At 42.3% G+C, this 22,379-nt stretch overlaps 1 protein-coding gene across 1 annotated transcript; it reads right to left on the bottom strand.

Annotated features, from left to right (window-relative positions):
• Positions 1 to 4,166: 4,166 nt before the first annotated feature.
• Positions 4,167 to 20,867, bottom strand: top3a (DNA topoisomerase III alpha). Its single transcript, XM_055035780.1, has 19 exons — positions 20,348 to 20,867; positions 20,122 to 20,181; positions 19,972 to 20,045; positions 19,815 to 19,890; positions 18,767 to 18,875; positions 18,462 to 18,605; positions 18,175 to 18,345; positions 17,984 to 18,084; positions 14,091 to 14,165; positions 13,907 to 13,989; positions 13,530 to 13,740; positions 12,355 to 12,540; positions 12,124 to 12,253; positions 11,193 to 11,306; positions 10,943 to 11,108; positions 10,699 to 10,845; positions 10,042 to 10,164; positions 6,721 to 7,409; positions 4,167 to 5,219 (listed from the first exon to the last, which is right to left on the bottom strand). The coding sequence occupies exons 1-19, from the start codon at positions 20,570 to 20,572 to the stop codon at positions 5,047 to 5,049; spliced, it is 3,057 nt and encodes a 1,018-aa protein (XP_054891755.1). The 5' UTR covers positions 20,573 to 20,867; the 3' UTR covers positions 4,167 to 5,046.
• Positions 20,868 to 22,379: the final 1,512 nt, after the last annotated feature.

Here is a 22,379-nt window from a genome sequence, read left to right as displayed (position 1 = left end):
TGTAGGCCCTGATCAAACTAAACATAACTTCTTTTCACAGTAAAAATGTGTAAAATAGTTTCAAATGATTAAATATTTTTTGCTGAGCCCATATAACCAGACACCTAAATCTTTTAATTAAGTTATTCTTTAATATGAAAAAAATCTGTTTTTGTAAATGTTAAATTATTTTTGCCGCAAACAAAAGAATTGACATAAAAGTAACTCGAGCATTTCTTAATTTATTCTTTACTTTTTTTTCCCTTTTTTTTTTAGCTTAAGCTGTTTTATGACCGTTTAGTCATTTTTGCGGAGTATAAATATGATGACGACTACAGAGAGGGGTTATGAGGGGTAACAGTTCAGCCCTATAAATATGCTGACTGCTTTAAAAATGACGCCACCATCAGAGATTTTGAGTTTTCCCAAAACTACTGGGATTATAAACCCATCTAATAAACAAAAGAATATGTGAAAAAGCACCCCACATCCAGTGACAAGCACAGAGGAGGATGTGTAATGCTGTGGGCCTGTTTCACTTCCAGCAGCTCTGGGAACCTTGAAAAATGGAAAATGGGTCATTACTAGGTGTTTAAACAGAATAACCAATATTTGCTTCACACAACTTTACCACGTGTTAACCTGCCGTGTGGCAAATGTGAAGATCAAGAGAAACAATGTCTTCATACACTGTATAGCATCCGTACCGAGGCCTATTTTGGGCTTCATGGTAAGAAGAGTCAATTTCACTTTGAGCGCCATAAATAAGCAGGATTATTTATGCGTCCTAATCCTTCAAAAACACAAAAGAAACAGATCGTATCCGTCCGGCTTCAAAGACCGATCGGTGAGCAACGTGAAGCAGCGCAGTTAAAACAGCGAACTCGCTGAACTCGTCAGCCAAACAGTGAGAGCTCATGTATTTTTATGTAACGCAAGTGAAGCCGGCAAAGATCAGAATCTGCAATGGAAATGACAGCACTGCCTCACTTCTTCTTCTTCTTCTTCTTCAGTGGAAATGCCGGCCTCACGCAAGCATGTTTGATCCAAATATGGAACAAAAACGGGTAAAGAAACAACAACCAAAAACTGACCAAAAGGCTCAAATATGTCCCACCGAGAGATAGGAAAACTGGAATTCAGGGTTGGTCCTGCTTTTTCAACTTGATACCTGATTGTAACTCATCCGGTTTCCTGGGTAGAATCATGTAAAGTAAGAGCCGGAGTGAGGCTCCCTGTTGACTCCCGCTGGGGGGTTTTTGTGGCTCGTTTCACGTGAAAACCTCCCCGTCACTCGCGGACATGCACGCGGTTCGCACTCGCTGCCGATGGCTCACGGTCTCCTCTGCACCTGGAAAACTCGCATCACTTACGGGCACCGGATGTCATGGTAACTGTTGTTATGGAGACTGCAGAAAGAGGAGGGTGACGCAGCAGGAAGAGCCGCCGCAACAGCTGAGGGATGAAAACAGCTTTATTGACCTCTGACCCCGCCCCCTAAATCGGATCTGCAGCGGCTCAGTCAAGACGTTTCCATCTGAACAGCTGATGCTTCCAGGGAAACAAACGAGAGATACTAATAATTGTCTTCAAACTGGCAGCTTCTGGTTGCCTTCCTCATGGTAAAAAAAATAAAATAAAGCTCTTGCACCACAGTTTGCAACCTAAAGACAAGCCTGCTGACCTCACCATGACATCACCAGTCATTCTGGAAACACACCGCAGGGATCAAGAGGAACTTTACTCATGTCTTTGCAGCCGAAGTTGGCAATTAGAAACTCAAGAGTCCAAATATCAACATGCCGCCTTGAGACAACTGCGTTCATTTTTTACGTTTTCATTTTTTTAAACATCTCCCGGTAGGCAGTGTGGCACTCAATGGGAGAGGCCCAACAGATTTGGTGTGTATGAAACATTGCTAGACGTCGCTTTGGGTTCATTTCAAATGCAATTGGACGCAGAGATGGAAAAAAAGGAGAAAAGAAAGGGAGGAGAGGAGAGGTGCTTTTCTCGAGTCGAGAACGAAGCACAGAGATAACAGAAGTCAGCGCCGATGAAGCCTGCCTCAGAAAGAGAGAAAACCGAGACCACATCTGACAAACACCTGAATCTGTGTGTTTTAATTTCCTTTAGCAAGTTTCAGGCAATCTCAGCATTTTTTTTTTTTTAATCCCAAGAAAACCTTCTGGCTTAATTTTAGCTGGTTATTTGACCTCCCTGCTCTTCAGAAAGGCAGAACTCATGAAAACTGGTCGCTAAGTAGCTATACAGTCCAGAAGCTTAATATTAACTTGCTTTATTAATTTCAAAGCCCATTTCGGTGTGAGCGCGCAGTCCGATTTTGAACACCAAGCTGGCAATTTTCAATCACATTACCTCTTAATAATATCAGAGTCCAGGAACCACCAGATGCAATTACGCCTGCTTTAAATTAACTAACCCTGTTTTAAGGCCGACTGTCGTAAAAAGATTGGAGCGTATTTGGAGAACCTGGTGAGGCTCTAACACCACAACAAGCCTCCAAGCACAGAGGTGACAGCATCATGCTGAGGGCCTTTTGAGCTGCACAGGTTGGTTTGCACGAGAAAGGCAAAGCACAACCAGCGAGTTCACAGAAACATGACGGGAGACAACGTTCCCAGACGTTCATCAGCGCTGGTTTGGGAATAAATACGTCATCAGGAAAGGTCTGGGCCCGAGATTCATTAAAGAATAAAATGTGAAAGAAAATCTGGAAATTCAAATGAAAACCACCATTTACGATATGAAGAGTGCTCAGATTTCCACCAGGAAACCAAAAAAGCAATTAGCAGGAACATTTATCTGAATATGATGAGTGCACAAGCAGTTTTGATTCTAAGTTATTTAAAAAATAAATAAATAAAAGTATCGACTTCATCGTGAGGGAACGAGCTCCAGCATCTTCAAAATCACGATATTCAGCGTCTTAAACGATAAAAACCGGTTCGGTGACGTCAAAGAGGGGAAAAAAGGAGAGGAAATGATTCCAGAAAATTCCTATTGGGACTTGCGGGAATGTCGCTGCACCCTGATGTGTTTGTTTTGTTTTTGTTTTTTCCTTGTCCGTCCTCACCCTGCAGGGACGCAGCGCCTTTTGCTTCCCGTAAGTGGGAAGAGCAACAACACGACCCACGTGACTCGCTATCTGCCTGGATACTCCGGTGATCGCGGAGTTGTAGGAGCGGAAGGGAAAAAAAGGAAAAAAAAAAAAAAAAAAACAACACGGACTCCCAGCCCACGTTATGAGTCACGCGTGAGTCATCAAACGTGCCAGGAAAGGCATCGCTGCAGATTCTCTGGAAAAGCAGCACAACTGCAGAGAGCTGTAAAACATTGCAGCCTCTCTCTGTCGGGAATCTTTTCTTTTTTTTAACATCCCTTCCCTTTCTTTTCCTTTCTTTTTCATTTGTTTTGTCCCCCGCTCTGATTCCCGCGGGGTTTCCACGGAAAGTGGATCTCCGATTAAGTGAGGGGAGGGGATCGTTTCTGGGAAATTTGCAGCTCCACTTAAATCCGCGGACAGTTTTAGTTTAGTTTAGTTGTAGGTTTTATGTGACGGTATTCAACCATGGCGGTTATCGCGGCATCCAAAACCGACAATAAGATCGAAACAAAAAGCAAAACAACAACAAAACCGTCTTTTAGCATCAACGTTCAAACTTTGCCACTGCTACAATGGGGTCTGGACTTTGACTGGGCCACTCTCGTTTGAGTTTTTGTTGTATGTTTAGTGCGGCTGCGCGTGTGGAAAAGTTGATGTCTGACTGGTAGATTTACAATTATCATCACTATTTGATGTCTGGTGGGATGAGATGCAGGCATCCCTCAAGAATAATAAATAATATATATGTCATTTTTTTTAACAATTCTAATTAAAAATGGCACTGAGCATTTTTAAATAAATAGAGAGAGAAAAAACATACATATTTTTGCATGTCAAGTATCTGGTTTCAGTGAGAGTAATTACTTTTTTTTGTGTTTTTTTTTTTTTTTTTGCAGGGAAGTCCAAAAACGTGAACTCAGGTACCGAATCGGGGTCAAGAAGTTTGCCCAAGTGCTGACAGAAAATCCCGGGCTTTCCCTCCCCCCAAAGTTTCACTGACCGAACAGCAAAAACCAAAAGCGAAAGGCAAAGCACCGCAGACTCAAAACAAAACCCAGCTCCTCCAAAAAGCGAAGCCCCAGCCAGAAATGTTTATTATCATCAACCAGGTTTAACATAAAAAAAACAATAAAAACATGCAGAGCTTTGTGTTCCTTTGTGTTTTAATAAACGCTCCACGCATCAGCAAAAATAACACGACAGTGAAATACGTCTCCTCTTTAAATTATTGCAAGTAAAACTCAGCATCTTAAATAAACTATATCTAATAATTGCACCTTCAGACAGTTTTGTTAGAGACTCTTCTCCGTGGCTGGATGTGGGGAAGGACTGATCCGATCCAAGGCCAGCGGAGAAAAACCAACAATTAACTTGTTGAGCATATTCCGAGTTGCCGTGGTAACAAACACCTACAAGTTTTTAAAAGTAGTCCAGCGCGGCGCCGGGCCTCTCTCTGGATGTTTCCCTCCGGCAGTAAAAGAGCCTCGACTTAACAGTCTGACTTTAGCGAAACGGGCTTAAATTCCCCTTCTCGAAAGAATTCAACTTGCATCTAATTTTGGTTCTGATCAATGCCCTCATACGGTCGCCCCCTCCCCTCCTCTGTCTTTCCCCCCAGGGGTAAAAAAAAGAAAAAAGAGTTACGTATGACACATGAAACCTTGAGCTGTCCTCAGAGCGGAGATGGGATCAGAGCAGAACAAACAGAGAGCTTTAGTTTCTCTTTCATGCTGTTGTTCAGAGGCGTAACTCTGCTCCCTCAAGTCTGTTTACAGCCGTCGGTCCTGCAGTCGAACCTGTTTTCCCTTTACGGGACGAGCTGCGAAACCGGGCCGACATCTATCTGCTGCGAAGAGGCACTCGATGAACGCGCTCGTCATTGTCCGCCGCAAAGCAAAGCCGGCCGCGTCTTGGCGACGTCACGGCGCTCCGGATCCGGTCGGTCACCGCTGAGGGCAGGTGAGGCGGGTGTGTCCCGGCATGTGGCAGATGCCGCAGGTCCGTGGCTTCCTCGCAGCCGGAGGTCTGCCAGCGCCGGCGTCGCCCGCCGCCCTCCTCGCCTTCTTCCCTCCCTCTCTGCCGCCGACAGATGCGTTAAATCCTCCACCGAATCCCCCTGAGACGTGGAAGGAGACGTGGAGAAGTTTGACTTTGCTTCTTGACAAAAAATGTTAATTATGACCTATTGTAATCCATCCAGTTATGCTTTAGAGGCTGATTATGTGGTAAAAAATATTCAAACAATGCAAATTCTTTTCTCCACTCCACAATTATGCAAGCCTGTTGCAATAAGCAATAAATCAATTAATCGCATGACAAATTAAAATTGCATCTCTCTCTTTTTCTACCTGGATAACAAAGGTCCTCAGCCTGATGCATTGTCCTCAACAAACTACTTTTGTTTGAATAACTATTTTGTTTATAGAGACATTTTATTTGTTGTTCCTGTTGTTTTATTTACTCATTTTGGATATTTAAAATGTCTTCCAGCTAAACGATCATCAGAAATGACTTGCATCACTTAGAGCTGGACGATACGGCTGAAATATCTCAATATAAGAGTTTCACGCCAGGCGATATCGATAATTATCGAGTAGCTTTTTTGTTTTAATTATCTGAAATACTGCCAAACTGGTGGCGTGACGTTTCATGTTTTCCCACATTGTCCTCCCAAACTGTTACACTTACTTTCTCCACCACTGTTGTTCATTTCTCAGTAGAAATAACCTTTTATTTTTACGTCATTGTGTCATCATGAAACTGCTGCTGTGCAAGTTACTCAACAGCTACCGTATCCTCCTCTGCCTGCATCCCCCAGAATGCTGTGCGGCTCTGGGTCGGAGTTCAGTAAAATTCAGCAAAGTCTATCGGACGTATTATTTAGTCACATGTCACAATAACAAATTTCACTGAACGATAATATTGTTGAGACAATTTTCAAGTGACAATAACGCAAGAACACATTCTCAAAGATTAATAAACTTTAAATTCTGATGAACATTTGACACTGGATCTGAAAATATCCACAACAAATAAACAAAACAGAAACAAAAAAAACGTTATTGTTTTTTTTTTGCCATAACTTCTGGGACAATTTATCGTCCAGCAAAACTTGTTCATTTGACAGACCTGCGACTGTGCTCTATTTTGTGTTGATGCATGACTTCAAATCCCAGTAAATAGACCCGTGTTTTGTTGCGAAACATAAAAAGCATTCATGGTGTAAATAATGTCTTTGTAAGGCACTGTTTATTGTAAGCATGTTTAGTCTCATGGCTTTTATAAGAGCCCAGACTGTAGTGTGAGACAAAACGCTTTGGGCTCAACAAATTAGCTGCTGTCTGAAATGCTACACAGCCATCGACTTTGGTTTTCTGTTTGTGTGTTTGTGTGTGTGTGTGTGTGTGTGTGTGTTTATATCTGATGCAGGACTAGCTTCAGTTTCACTTTTAACAAGCTGAAACTTTTAGGGAAATTTTCTACATGAGCTGTCTCACTTTGACAGTAGATACTACTTAGATAAAGATCAGTTTAATCTTAGGACACATTGGGAAAAAAGCTGTAGATTTATAAAGCCGATCACTAATACTGAAAGTAGAACTGTGTGTGAGCCTCGCCTGGTGGAGGGACGTTCTCGTCGGCCCACTGGAAGAAGCCGCACTGCTGGTCTCTCGGCTTCCCGCAGGTGTGGAACATGCGGCCCTTGTTGGGGCCGTCCTTCTGCACCGTGCGGGTCACGGCGTTGTCGTTGCAGTTGCACACGGTCTGCCCCGCGCCGCCGGACGTGTTCCCGAACCCCAGCGAGGCCCTGGGAGCCTGAGGAGACCTCTGCACCGACAGCGGGGGCCCTCTGCTCTGCGGCGGCGCCCCCTGCTGGCTCGGCTGATCCGCCCACAGGAAGAAGTTGCAGGCCCCGGAGCTGCACTTGTAGAACTGGCGGCCTTGATTGGGGCCGTCTTTGCGCACCGTCAGGAGGAGCGCGTCCTGGCCGCAGTTGCAGACGATCACGTCACTACAGGGTTCTACGCGGACGCCGCTGCTGCCTGGTGGCGGTCTGGCCTGGGGCGTCCAGGCGGGAACAGGAGGCATGGAGGGTCTGGGCGGTGGCGGCCTCGGCGGCGGATCATCTCCTCCTCCTCCTCCACGCCATCCTGTAGCATCCCCCAGTGCTCTGCTTCCTCCTCCTCCTCTGAGGTACTTGAGGTCCAAAACCTCTCTGAGCGTCTCGTCGCAGCCACCGATGCAGCCAACAAATTCCAGAGGCATCATGGGAGGAACGCTGCCTCTGCGGAACTTAAACTTCAGCCTGAAAAAGTCGGGAAACAAAAATTCAGGGAACCGAGCCCAGAGAGGGAACAAGAGAAGAGGTACCGTTGGCGGCCCTGAAGTGCAAACCGCTTCAACAAATCACTAAACGCAACTTAATATATTGTGCTAAATACACAACATATTCAAAAACACACGGTTTGCAAACTAATATTATTTTTTTTTACAAATAATAATCAGAAAAGTGTGACGAATCATTTCAGCCGTACTCAGAGGGTCAAAGCTTCTGACATATTTTTATGCCCTAACTCCGCTTTAAACTGGATTGTATCAAGACGTATCAGAGTAGAAGGGGGCTAAACACAAATGCACACCACACTTTTCAGAAAGTCTTGTATCCTGCTGCAACTAGTTGTACAATGCGCTACTAATGCCTACAATAAACAGCTTAGCTATATAAATATTTGTACATATTTAGGACAAAAGAAAAAGAGTAAACTATCATCAAGAGGACAAACATGCACTTTCTTCTCAAGACCCTCCTTGACACATTTAAACAGAGCCTCTTACAAGATGCCTTAAATTAATAAACTATTAATAATTAATAAATACTATCAGAACCAAGCATACTGATGCAGTTTGATGCAGGTGATGAATCTGATTTACCAAAGATAAACTCAAAGTCCTTCTTTTCAAAAAGTCTGTATTAACATGAGGTTTTCTCTTGTTCTGTTTCTGGGATTTGTGTTTTTTTTTTGTTTTTGTTTAAATCAATCTTTTTTCTTCCCACATATTTAAAGCAAAAAAATAAATACTACTAAAAGATTAAGAGAAGAAAATATTGGAATATAGTGACATTTGAAATGTTTTTTTTTTTGTGCCAGCGCTATTAATCACGTTTCAGTTTCGATTTTGCTCCTGAATATTATTTTTGCTGCAGTCCGTTTCGCAAGCGTTCAATTATTTAGGAGTCTTATTCCAGAGTCGAGAGGAACGGTGGTGCAAACAGGAAGGTGATGATGTTGTCCTCTAAGTTTAAGCAGAAACAATTCATTCAAATGAAACACAGAAAAACCAGCAAAACCCATGTTACTACGCACACAAACATGATTTATACTTAATGCTTGTTTGTTGGGTCAAAGCGATGGAGGCTTGAACTGCAGCAAGGCGGCTGATCGATGCGCCGGGCTACAAACATTCACAAATGACCCTAAAACGGACCTGGACCCGTCGGTACTCTCGGCCGGTACCGGCTGCGGCCGGTCAGAGACTCACGACGCGACGCGCGGCGGGAGGAACGGATCCGCGCTCTGACCCGGTTGAGGACGGGCAGAAGTCATCCGAAAAGCGACTGGAGAAAACGACACGGCTTTGAGAACAAGCGGCGAAGCTCAACGTTGAGCTCCGTGAAGCCCGGTTGCTATGGTAACCGGAGCTGGTGCAGAGCACTTTGGAGCGAGCGGGCCCTATATTTGGACCGAGCCGAGGCCGGTGCTCTGGGGGTTAACGCCTGCTTGTAAACAAGAGTTTAGTCGCGGTTCTTGCAGCTGAGAGGCCGCAGATGGCTCCAGAGTTTCACCGAGTCATCGTCCTTGTTGTTGTTGTTGTTGTCATGGTTCGGAGGGAACTCAAGGTAGCAGAGGTCACTGCTGACAGGTTTTGTTTCCACAGGACATCAGTGCAGTTCCTGAGGGGTTGAATCGTGCTGAGAGGAGATTGATGACTTGTGTTTCCTCCGAAACATCCAAGGAGTGAGATGGAGTGCGGATTTCATGTCAATTTTAAATATTGTTTAACTCAAAAACACGACGAGCCGCTGTATGCATGACTGCCCTAACACCCAACCACCAGGGTTAGCAAGTATTTTGGGGGAAACCTTACGCTGCATTAAGAGCAGATGAGGAAGAAATGAACTCAATCCATACAGAAAGGGGAGACAAGAGAAGTTTCTAATGGTTTGGGAATCAAGTGAATAACAATGAGAGTCGTTATCTGCGAAGAAAACATGAAACAACCTTTATGTGAATGGCCAGCCGACCACAGTTACTCATCTATGAGGTCACAAACGAACCCAGAACAGCAACGAAAAGCAGTGATAACTGTCTGAGCTGCTTCTACTGTCTCATCAATTAATTGGTGCAAACATTTGAAAACTGTCATCGGCTCATAAATGTTGTTTGTTTTGAGTAACAAAAAAAGCTGGATTTCCCTGGGTGTCAGATTTAATGTGTCAGAACAGATTCCCCTTAATTTAGCAGCACCTCGTGCCTTTACGATGTTTTTAACCACAGCAGCCCAACAGGAAAGACAAGGATGTCCCCCAGTTGACACAAAAATGGTGCCACACTTCCCCTGGCGTGTTGGAAAAACAACATTCGACGAAAAACCCCTCAATGCTTTGGACTTTCACTTAATCAGGTGACAGATTCAATCATCAAAAAACACCTTTCTGAATCTTAAGAGCGATGAGAACATTGTGTTTCTGTGTTTATTAGATTCAGTCTTCAAAGCTACTCAATGAGGCTCGTTGTGGGCAACAGCTTTGTTAGGAGGTAAAAAAAACCCCGAAAAAAAAACCAAAAAAACTGCGAATCAGTGCTGCCACTTTTTACGGTGTAACTCTTTAGCACTTGAGCTAAAGAGTCGCAGTGAAGCGCGGTGTCGGTACTCACAGGTGAATGGGGCTCGGTTGACAAGTGGGACAAACACCGTCGTCCCTGCTGACCTCCAGCACCGCGTCCGGGAACCAGACGGCCGTCTTACAGGCCGGGAAGCCCACACAGGTCAGAAACTTACTGCAGATACACACACAGGGAACAGGCCGATTATTATCACTCATTCAACGCTTTACAGATAATTAATCCAGCAGTGGGATCGCCACATGGGGCTTGAACTTTTTCACGTTTTCCCATGTTACTTCATTGTGTTTTATGGACAAGTTATGCTATCAATCACATCAGGACCGAGTTGGATCTATTTGGCAGAAAAGAAGCAGCAAAAATGTTGTTTCCTAGATGCATAAAGCTGTTAGGGACGCTCCCCAACAAGACACCCAGCTCTACCTGCAGCCAAAAGGAGCTTCAAACACAAATATTGGAAAATTATTTTCCTTCTGTTTCACAATTATGTGCTGCTTTGTGTTGGTCTGTCACATTAAATCCCCCAAAAAACACTGAAATTTGTAACTGTAATGTGGAAAATTGTCAAAAACACAAAAACATTGCTTCTGGACTAAGATTAAAATTCAAACATGTAAGTTTATGTGGAACTATGAACTAGACGAAGGTTTGTTACTAGGTTATTCAGAGTTAGTCTCTCTGTGCTCTCACCTGTTTCCCTCCCTCTTCTTCTTCAGCACCATGTCCCGCCCACAGTTAGGACACTTCCTGACCGGCAGCGGGACCTCCATGTCCAGCTGCTCCGCGTCCGGCAGCTCCAGAGCTGCGCCCAGGTACGGCGACAGAGCCTCGTCTAACCTGAAGCGGCGAGAAAAAGCAGCGACATGTTGCTCGGACACAGTGAAGGAAGCGCGCCGATCCGCTCCGTCGTCGTGTGACTTAAAGTGCGACTAACTTCTTTGCCTTCCTCACGGACTCTATGAACACAGATTTGTATTTCTGGATGTGGTGCTGCAGAACGCTCCGCTTGTCCTTCCTGCCCTCCGACACCAGCTTGAGGTCGGCCTCCAGCTCGGCGCGCAGGTTGGGTTTCGACATCTCGTAGCCCATGGAGTTGTAACCTGGACGCACAATCGACACGGGCGACGGCACGTTAACGACGGCGCGGTTCGCGCGGCAGATTGCGGAGACGCAGGCGAAGTTACCTTCCACTAGTCCCATGCCGAGCTCCCCGGGGAGAAACCTCTGGTCCGCAGTCAGACCGACGTACATGCGACTCTTGATGGTCTCGATGTGATCTGCGTGGGTCGCGTCCGTGCCTGGAATACACACATGTAGTGCAGAAACTCACACACTCCATTTTAAACAAACATGATATATGCCTTGTTTTTTTTTATATCCATAGAAAGTAACCCTGGCCCTGCACTCTGTGTTAGTTTCCTGGCTGTGCTGGTTTTATTTTCAGTAAAAAAGATCACCCGGTACCAGCGCTTCTGTTTAGCTATCACTTTTATGTTACCATAATATAAACATTTGAAAACATGTTATATTACCATAATATAAAAGTCATAACAAATAGTTATTGCTGCTTTTAACTCCCTACAATTTTCTTCCCCAAGTCAAAGTAAACAAACTTTGACAGATTTATATTCCCAGCGTTCTCAGTCAGGATTAACTCTGGGATTAAATGCCAACTGATGTTACATTTAAAGATAGCACAAATTTTAAGAGGACAAATAAAACTATATTTTAGCAAACTGCAAATAATGTAGACGTTCTTGGATGTGACCTGAACTTATTGTACTACAGTTAATCATGTGTTTCACCTAAAATTACATGCATTCTGACTCGCTCCATGTAGTTGTTTTTTTTATTTAATTTCTAAAAACTATTATACAGATGTAATAATAGCGTAACATTTTGTTTTTTCCTTTCCGTGGGAAGTATCGCTGGCCCAATGCCTCGGCGTTTCCTGTCCGAGAAGACGGAAGCCTTCTTCATAAGAGAAGGCATCCGTCTCACTGTTGCCAGAAAGTAACTGATCTATAGAAAGTATTACTGCTTTTGTTCTTCAAAGTTTAGCGAGGCCTCATAAAAGCTGATGACATTTTTTTTTTTCATTTTAGACAGATTTACCGATGCCGTGCTTCTCCATCAGGGATATGAGGTCGGCTTCGGTCAGCAGCTGAGGCGGACTCGTCTGTCCGTCCACCATCTCAATAGCGGACGGCTGGAACTGGGAGCCCTGCTCATAAACTGGTATCAGCTGGAAAAAAATAAACAAAAAACACAACGCAATTTTCTTAATTAATCACTAAGAGCAGAAGCTATCGGTACGTTCAACACAAAAATAAAAAGCAAACCCACCTTTGTGCTCCACCTCTCGTACGGGTAGACGTCCAGGTAATTCCTCGCAATAATCATGAGTCCAGACGTGGAGAACTTCTCTTGAGCAATTTCTATTTCCACCACCGTCTCCTGCCCCAAAGCGTCCTGGGAAACGCAGGCCAGGAAGTGCCGCACGATGAACTCGTATACACGTGCTTCGTTGCCCTGGAAAACGAGACACGCATTCGAGATTTCCACGCATGTTCGACATGTTTCCATCAGTTTCTACGACCTTCTGGCAAAACTTTTACCATGTCGGGTTTCAACATCTGTGTGTTCCACAAAATCCCCCAAACAGCATTTAATCTGGCTCCAAACTCAGAAGAGAAGTAAAGGGCTGTTTCGTTATTTTTTTCCCAAATTCGTTTAGCATCAGAGCTAATTCAGATCTGCTCTAATGTAACATTTTGAAACATGATTACTGTTCAATATGGACTGAAAAATCCAATGATTCTTAAATAGATAGACTCTTCAAAGGACAGTGTGTGATTTTGGATTTGCTTAAAGCTTTTGTAAATGTTCAATCTGTAATGTCACCTGGTAACTCAAAAGATAAAATATAAATACATATAAACACATTTTGTGTTGGAATCACTTCAACCGGAAAAATTAAAATGATATGAAAGTCTAGTTATAAAACCTATTTATGTAACCAGTTTAATTTTTACACTAACATTGTGAAAAGACATTTTCATACCTTTCCAAACGTTTTAAGCCTAGAAATTGTGTTTAAATTCATTTCAGTTTATTTATACGATCATGAGTATAAATAAACTGACATCAAATGTCGACTGAAAGACGTTTATTGATTAAATATAGTTGATTCAATTCAATCATTCCAATTGATCCTAGTTGTCAAACAATGCAGACAAGCTCAAGTTATGTAAATTGTTTAAAAAGCTTCTCTCTTACTGAGCATGCGTGTAGCGACAGTGGAGAGGAAAAACTCAGCTTTAACCAGAACAAACTTTCAGCAGAACCAGAACCTGGTTCATTAGGAGCAGCCATCTTAAATGTTTGCATAAATGCCACAAGGTTACTTCTACCAGGAGAATCTTATGCAACATTTCACTTGATTTTGCAAAAAAAAAATCCCCCCATCTAAAAACAAAAAAAGTAAAGAATGAAAACAAAAACGACGTGAACCAACCCACCTGCAGCGTGTTGGTGTACTTGGTGGGGTGTATGGGAGGGTGGGCCTGGTCAGAGTTTTTGCCCTGCCGTGGGTTGGGGCCCCCAGGCTGGTCCAGAACCCGCTGGGCAAATGTCCCCCACTCCGGACTCTGCGCCTGCTGCTCCACCAGGGGCGCCAGGGGAAGGTTTGCAGGAAATATGTTGGTTTCTGTGCGAGGATAGCTGATTAACCTGAATAGAAAATTTAAAAAAAATAAAAATGCAGCGTCATGTCGTATTTGCACAGAGGAACGACGCTTTGCAAAACACCAAATGGTTCCTGTGTGTTTATAAACGGGAAAGACTCTGAGAGGCAGGGAAAGATGGAGGACTAAGGTGAACTTAATGCTTTACCCACCCTTGAGTATAAAGCTTTTCAGCAATCTTCATCGTCTCTTTGGCATTTATTCTGAGCTTCCTAGACGCCAGTTTCTCCAGTTCCTGCACGTCAGATCAACACAGAAGACTTTGCAAACAAGAAAATGATTTTTTCATGCTGCGGCTTACATCACATGTGTTGCTGTTTGCTTTTATTATCTTACCACAGTGTCCAAAGGCAGTGGTCTCCATTTGCTCTTGGGTTTGCTTGTTACTGAGGTGACTGTTGCTATGGGATCCTGGGAATAAATGATAATATATTCTCTGTTCACATGTTACTTTTGAACCGTATTTATTCGCATGAGTCAACAAAACATTTTCTAAAGGCACCGCGGCGTGTTTACACCTGGTGCGTTTCAGCAGCAGGAATGTTCAGAGTGATTTATAAGATGAAAACAAATGCAAGGACATTATACAGCAGTGGTGCAATAAAGGAAACCAATGAAAAGTTGGAACTGCGATTAATAAGGTCCCAGTCATTGTTCATCGACTGGGAGAAATGGGATTTTTTCAACTTGATTTGAAGGCTAAAAACTGCAGCTGTGCGTTGACTCTGGATCGCTCCTCTTCAGGTCCAAAGATAAAAACTTCAATTCTGTTTCTAATCAGCTGGAGAAAGTTTTGGCACATTTATCTGTTCTAAGCATCTGTTCAGTGATTGGATAGGTTCAGAGTGACATCATCATGTAGAGCTGTGGATCATCCATGTAGCTATGGTAACAAAACTTATGTTATAACCTGAGCCAGACTATTTATAGATATTAAATAATAGGGGGTCCCAGGATTGAAACTTGGGGAACCCCGCGTGAGACTAAAGTGCGAGTCGATGAAATATTATCTACTGACTCAAAGAAGTCGAACCAATAAAGTACTGTACCAACCCAGCTGTCCAGTCTCTTCAGTAACATGTCATGGTCAACAGTATTAAGTGCTGTGCTGAGGTCAAACAGAACCAGAACCGTGGTTCTCCCACAGTCTGTGTTTATGTGGATGTCACTGAACGTGTTGACAAAGGCAGGCTCTGTGCTTTGGTGAGCACCGAAACCAGACAGAAAGACATCAAAGCGGTCGGTCATTGTTAAGGTACATCAGAGAGCACACACACACACACACACACACACACACACACACACACACACACACACACACACACACACACACACACACACACACACACACACACACACACACTGCAGGCTCTGGTATCACCAGCAAGTTTCTGTTATAGCAAAATAAAAGCAATCATTTCCAGAAAACCACATATTGTAGTAATAATAAAAAAAAAGAACAATTGTTTTGAAAAGAGAATATCTAAATGAAGGTGGGAGACTAAAAGAATGAATCATCCAGCGTTAGTGGCTCAAAAGAGTTTGACAGGATTCACACTGAATGATCGTGAAGTGCAAAGGATCCGAAAACGATAAATAGTTTTCAATATTCTAATCTGAAAAGTGTGGCGTACACCTGTATTCAGCCCCCTGCACTCTCATGCTCACTGCATTTCTGAATTTCTGAAATTCAAGAACGGCGTCGGCGTGTTGCAGTTTCTCTGCAACGTCACTTCTGATTGGTTCTTTCTGTAACGTTGTTAATCAGATTCTGGTTGAGGCGTCGCATGTTTACACACCTCTCCATCTGGAAGGTGTGTAAAAAAAAAAAAAGTGTCGATGTCACTTTTTTTTATTTTTTATTACTTTCGGACGGTTGTTGTGATGTGTAGCCATGGCAATGTGGTCTTGTTTTTACAGCTGGGAGCAGCTGACTGGCATCTGGAAACGTCAAATAAACATATCCTCATCTTTGATACTGGATATAAATAAGAACCACTGCTCTCCACTGTTTTCAGTGCAAGGTAAACAGTGTTTGGTACCAGCCTTAACAAAAAAAAAAAAAAAAGAAAAAAAGAAATGTAAATGTTGTTTTGTATTAAAAACATTAAACTCCAGATTCTTGGCTGATTTACTGCAGCATGCATTAAAGTCTGCAGTCATTTGGAGCCTTATTGCTGAGAAATGTAACAGCCGCCCAACCTTGAGCAAACAGGTAAAGGAATAATAGCCAGCCTGTGATGGAGTGAGCTCTGACCCGCTTCTGTCTCCCGACACTCACAGCTTGCTCTGTGGGAAAGAAAAAAATAAAAAAAAGAGCGAAAAGCTAGCTGAATGATAATTACAGGGCTCATCAGCGTCGCAGGGAAAGAATAAGTGTTTCTCTTGATGACGCTCCCACGTTCAGACGACACCTCTTCTGTTCTGTCGTCAGTGGGTGAAACCACTCGGGATTTAGAGCTCAAGCGCGCCAAAGCTGGATCAACAAACAGAAGATCAGAACGACGATCCAACATCACACAGTCTGAGTACAGAAATCAGAAAAACAAGCAAACAAAAAAAACAGGAGACTTTGAATCTACAAGGTGCACTGGGGCGATACCGAATATGGCTTTGCTACCAGCTTTAATTACAGTGTGATAACATATGATTATTGGTGGGATACGTCCATTGTGTTGTAAGTTATTCGCCCCGTTCTGTTTAAGATGCGTTACCGTGTTTTCGGATTGTTGTTCTGGTGAAGCTGCTGAGCAAACTAGCAAAAAGCTAAAGACGCTTCGGTACAAGAAGTGCAATATGGTCAATGATATTGCAATATTAAAAAAAAAAAAAATGCTCCAGTTTGGGGGTTACTGCCCCGAGGGCCCCGATGACCACAGGCACCACTGTGGTCTTCACCTTCCAGGCCCTCTCCAGTTCTTCCCTGAGGCCCTGGTATTTCTCCAGTTTCTCGTGCTCCTTTTTCCTGATGTTGCAATCACTTGGTATTGCTACATCTACCACAACGGCTTTCCTCTGATGTTTATCCACTACGACAATGTCTGGTTGGTTCGCCATTACCATTTTGTCTGTCTGGATCTGGAAGTCCCACAGGATCTTAGCTCTGGCGTTCTCCACCACCTTTCCAGTCCATATTCAGGTTTCCAGTCCATATTCTGCACAGATGTTTCTGTACACTATGCCTGCCACTTGGTTATGTCGTTCCATGTACGCTTTCCCTGCCAGTATCTTGCACCCTGCTGTGATGTGCTGGACTGTCTCAGGGGCCTCCTTGGCAACCTACACCTTGGGTTTGTCTGGTGTGGTAGATCTGGGCCTCTATTGCTCTGGTGTTTAGGGCCTGATGAGGGCCTCTGTGCTGTCCTTGAGTCCAGCTTTTTCCATCCATTGGTAGGATTTACTGATATCAGCCACTTGGGTTATTTGCTGGTGGTACATCCCATGTAGGGGCTTGTCCTCCCATGATGGTATCTCTGGCACCTCAACCTCCGTTCCCTGTTGTCTGAAACATTCACTGAGCACATTGTCTGTTGAGGCTGACCATTTTGCAACTATTGTCAATCATATGGAGGACAAATTCTGCCAAAATTATCAATATATCTAGAAATAAATAAATTCCTTGTTAAGGTGTTTAATGTGCCAAATAATCCTTTCATAAAAAAATGAAAAATCAGGACTTTCCAAACTTATTTGATTATACAGTGCAACATAAATTTGTCATTTTCAGCAGCATCAATTTAACATTACAACTATTTAATTATTAATTTTTTGATTTCTAATCTCAATGTTTTATTAAGTTTCATTTTCATTTCATAATTTTCTTTCTCATTTATTTGATATTTATTAATAATTTTTTTTCCTTGAATATCAGATTTTACATAGTTTTTTTCCAATTTTTGTACATTTTCCAAATTTCACGTCTTTCCTTCCATATTTGAGAATAAATATGAAAAAAATTTAATAAAAAAAATCCTGACTCCAAATGTGTAAAACCGCAGGAGAAATAACCCAAATATTGACCCTCAAGAGCTCAATACACATGCATGCCACATTTTTCAGACTTTTATTTGTAAAAGTTGTCAGTAAGTGCTCCATTGAGCTGGTCTATCAACTGAAATCCAAAATATTAAATGACGTTAGAGAGTTAATAAGACTCAATGTGCAGAAGTTACAGGGTTATCAATGGTATAATCAATACTGTGCTTATGCTCTTAAAAACAGACTCATACCTCCATGCAGATCTGGTACAGCACCAGACAAGCTGTGTGATGGAAGAGACGGTTTCTCTTCCAGCTGAACTCAACTCTGTCCTCTTCCACCTCATGGAGCACTGAGACAAAGACAGACATACAGGACAGGTTTTATAGGTTTAATCCAAGCGTAATCAATCAACTTTTATTTCCAGCACATGAATTCTTACCTTTGATCTTGTAGAAAGTCTCGGGTATAAAAGCCTGAATGGCTTTGAAGCGCTCCACCACAAATCCCAGGGTGGGAAACTGACAGCTGCCGTATGAGATCAGCTGATTGGCCAGGGACTCGGGGAAGATCTTCTGCAGGCGAAGCGTCTGGAACCGGGTAAAGGACGCGCCTGACGACGATCAGAAGACAGAGGGACGAGTGGAATGTCATCAGCCAACTTATAGTGAACAATGAGTTCCAGTCGCTTGCATATTTTCCTGCTTGACGGAGCGGTCACCGCCTCACCTATCCGCAGATCCAGCTCCTGCCGGACATCGACAGCGTCGCTGATGTTGGAGTCGGGCTCCGTCAGCGTCTCACACGCTCTTCGAATCGAGTTGGGAGTGATCTCCGAAAACTTCGCTCGAAAGATTTGCAAATTGGGTTTCACTGGAGAAAATAAATGTATATATATATATATATATATATATATATATATATATATATATATATATATATATATATATATATATATATATATATATTTTTTTTTTTAGATATTAGCAGACAGAGGAATAATGTGCAAAAGTAGTATGTGGATAAGTATGAACCTGCTTTGCAAACGTCAATGATTTCGAAGCCAATGTTTTCTCCCTCCCGGTCACAGTCAGTCCAGATGACCAGAGCCTGGCACTGCCTCGCTTCCCTCTCCAGAGTCCGCTACCAAGAATTAAACACAAAAATTTGACCTTTTGAAATTATATAATCAAGTTATGTTATGTCAATTCACAACTTAAGAAACTTTAATAACCAAATGAAAACATTCCAGGTGACTTTCTGCGATTTATAAGGTATGAATATTAACCACTGACATGAGATGTAGGACTGAAATACAAATATTTTAAGCTAGTTTTAGTTCCGCTCTTCATATTAGTGGTTAATAAAGTTTTATTTGATAAACTGTAGAATAAAGAGAGTCGGTTTCTCTGAGTATGAATCCCATTTCTCTAAAGTTATGGTATGGTCACATGTTCTTCATTAAAGTCCAGCTTTTTATCAGCGCCCTCTACAGGCGACTAACAGTATCTTGTGCCAAGACTTTAAAAAACAAATTATCACAGTTTTTGCTGTATGTACAGATGTGTAAAGTTCAGGATTTTTCCTCCAGTGTTGCTGTGCACTGTGGCTCAGCTGGCAGCTGGATGAAACAAGGCTTCTTTTAACGCTAAGTGATCTGGCTTGAAAATAAAATCAAATTTTTTTAAAACCAAATTTGATTTTGGATGTTAATACATTTCTTCCTCACTTTTTTAAAATTCTGTAAATGACAGAAAATATCATAAAATGGCTTTTACTTCTGTGGGTTGACCTGAACTTGTAGTCGAAAGAAACAGAATCAAGATGGCAGTTGGGTTAACATAACCTTGGACACCCAAGAAAAGCATCAGCGGAAAAAAAAAACATATTTTCCAAAATTTAAATAATCAAAAACAGAATATGTGATGAATCGATCAAATCAATGTAATGCCCACCTCTAGCCCTTTGCTTTTTCTTTCCTTACAAGACGAATTTAAATAAACAAAAATAGACATTGGCTATTTAAAGAAATTAAAGTGACACGCTTTAGTGTTTTGTGTTTCCTCTCAGTTCCAGCCTCACCTTGATTTGAACCATGTTGTCCGGGCAAATCTTCTCTACCTCTGCATCAAACAGCAACACGGGACTGCAGCTGAGCCTTGGAAGAGAAACGACAAAAAATTCAAGTGTTAAAACCCTACGTCCAGGTCACCGTAGGCATATATTCATTTCCACTTACCATTTCTGGAAAGGCGCTTTGAACTCCAGACCCAGCAGATGGCCTGATACTGAGGTCATTGTCACAGTCACATTCTGAGATGAGGACAACAACCAGAGAAATCAGAGGGAATCACAATCAGACATTCAAATGCATGTGGGGGTTGCTTACCTGCCCAAAAAGACTACATTCAAACTCATATATTTTATTGAACTTCGAAAATCCTTCTCTCTGCAAAAGAGAAACGCATAATGAGCGGTGCTGACAACGACAGTGTTGTCATCACAAAACAATGAAGATAATGGGAGCTTTCTTTTACTTGCTCTGAGGTTATGTCAGATAGCAGTGACACCTACAAGCTTCAGTAACAGTGAAGCTCTGATCAGCGGTGACTCACCCTCCTGGCTCTGCCGCCAGACAAGATCTCAGAGATGCCTCTGGCTGCGTCGTTCTTCTCTGCCACGCAGAGGACTCGCTTGATCTGAGCCCTGCTGCGAATCATGTCTGCCCCCTGCGCTGCGTCCGAGCACCGGCGGCTCCGTGTCGCCCAGGAAAAGCCCGTCCTCGCCCGCAGTAGTCCCGATCGAAGCGTGGGTCTGCCGAGGATGTGCGCTATCAGCATGCCTGGCCCGCTGTCACATGAAGCAGCAGCGGCTGGCCCCGGACTCAGCCTCCCCGGTCCTGCCGCTCTTCCGATCGGTTAGCATCTTAGCTAGCAGGGGTGGCTGAAAGCATCGTGGCGGCTCTCAGAAAGCTTCTCGGACGGCTAAAAAGTTTTCCCCAGCTACAAAAATTGACTTTTTATTTATGGTAAGTCGATAAGAAAAATAAAATAAAGAGAAAGTTTGTAGACTTGTTGATATAATGAACCGTTTCGAGCCTAGTCAAAGTGACACGGTTTAACTTTGTTTACAAAATCCGCGCCCGAGAAGTCAAAATTACTGTAAAGGAGATCGTACAGGTGTCGTGAAGGCTGCAGTGTCGTAAAACGTTGAAATGAGGGAAATTAATCACCCCCCTTTCATTGTATGATACAATAAACTCACGAACTTTCCCCTGTGTTTTTAATAATATCTAGCCATGAAGAAAGAACATTGAATGTTGAAATGTGTATCGATATGTACAATTTAATTGTACAGCTGCAAGGTATAGAAAGAATCCCCTTACACTAATGTAGTTTTCTAAAATTATACTTATAATAGTAATAATAATAATAATTAATTAGTTCCTCATCCGTGTTAAATGTGTTGAGGAAAAAGTTATTATTATTATTATTATTATTATTATTATTATTATTATTATTATTATTATTATTATTATTATTATTATTATTATTATTTTAGCCAAGACGCGAGTGTGTAAAAAAAGGCATTAAACTAACTCCATAACGTTAGTGTAAAAAACACACTAACTACATAGAAAAATAAACTTCCGTTTTAGTCAAACGATAATGACAAAACTGTTTTGTCATGAACACGTCGCGCATTTACAATGTTTGGACAGTAGGTGGCAGTGAGTGGTGTGGCACGTTGGAGTGAGATTTGGTTTGTAAGTAAAACATCAACACTTTGACACGAGAACTGAGCACTTTGAGTTGTCTTATGCAGCGGCCACCGTGTATGAAACGGGATGACAAACAAGATTTGCCTTTTCATTTTCTGCTGCTGCACTATATATTGGGTTATTATTGTTTTTTCGTGGAAAGCGATGTATTAAAATCTGCAGCGCATTGCAATAAAACATATTTGACCTTTGATGGAACACATGGCACACAGAGGGTATCCAGTTGTCTTTTGTCATGTGTCTTTTGTACGCATGTGTAGGTGTTGAATTTTTAAAACTGATTTCCATGTTAATTTTTTCATAATACTATGCTCAGGATTTCAATCCTCCATTCAATGCACACTTTTAGGAATAGAGTAACATGATAAGTGAGCAGATTTGCATTGCATATTTGAAGCTGTATGTTGTGTTATTTGTACTGGACAAGTTCTGGTTTTGCCACTTCTATCTTCTAAAATACTCAATCATTATTGTTTTTTAACTTCTGCCTGTCAAGAGGAAATGCCCTTTTTATTAAAAAAAATGATGTTGTGTGTTTTTATGGTTAGCTCAACCACATTTATTTTCATTTTCACACTGTTGTCTCACTTACAGCACGGTCTCTTAGCTCTTAGTTCTTTTTCTTTTGTGCAAAACAAAGTGGAAATAGATTTGTTTTCTATCGAAAGATTATTTCTGTTGACATTAAGCAGGTGAGGTAAATATTGTGAAGTGCAGGAACCTCCAGACTGGTCACAAAGTCACGTTCTAAACTGGGTGCTCTTTGTGTGTGAGTTTCTACTCCTTGATATTTGATAAAGGTTATTTTTGAAGTGTGAGAACATCCATGTTTTCACAAGCCAACACGCTTCATTTCTTGCAGATCA

The sequence above is a fragment of the Poeciliopsis prolifica genome, unplaced genomic scaffold, assembly GCF_027474105.1.
Source record: "Poeciliopsis prolifica strain line A6 unplaced genomic scaffold, Auburn_PproV2 SCAFFOLD010, whole genome shotgun sequence".
NCBI classification, from domain to species: domain Eukaryota; kingdom Metazoa; phylum Chordata; class Actinopteri; order Cyprinodontiformes; family Poeciliidae; genus Poeciliopsis; species Poeciliopsis prolifica.
The sequence above is the reverse complement of the archived record's forward strand: the minus strand, read 5'-3'. Positions and strand labels throughout refer to the sequence as shown.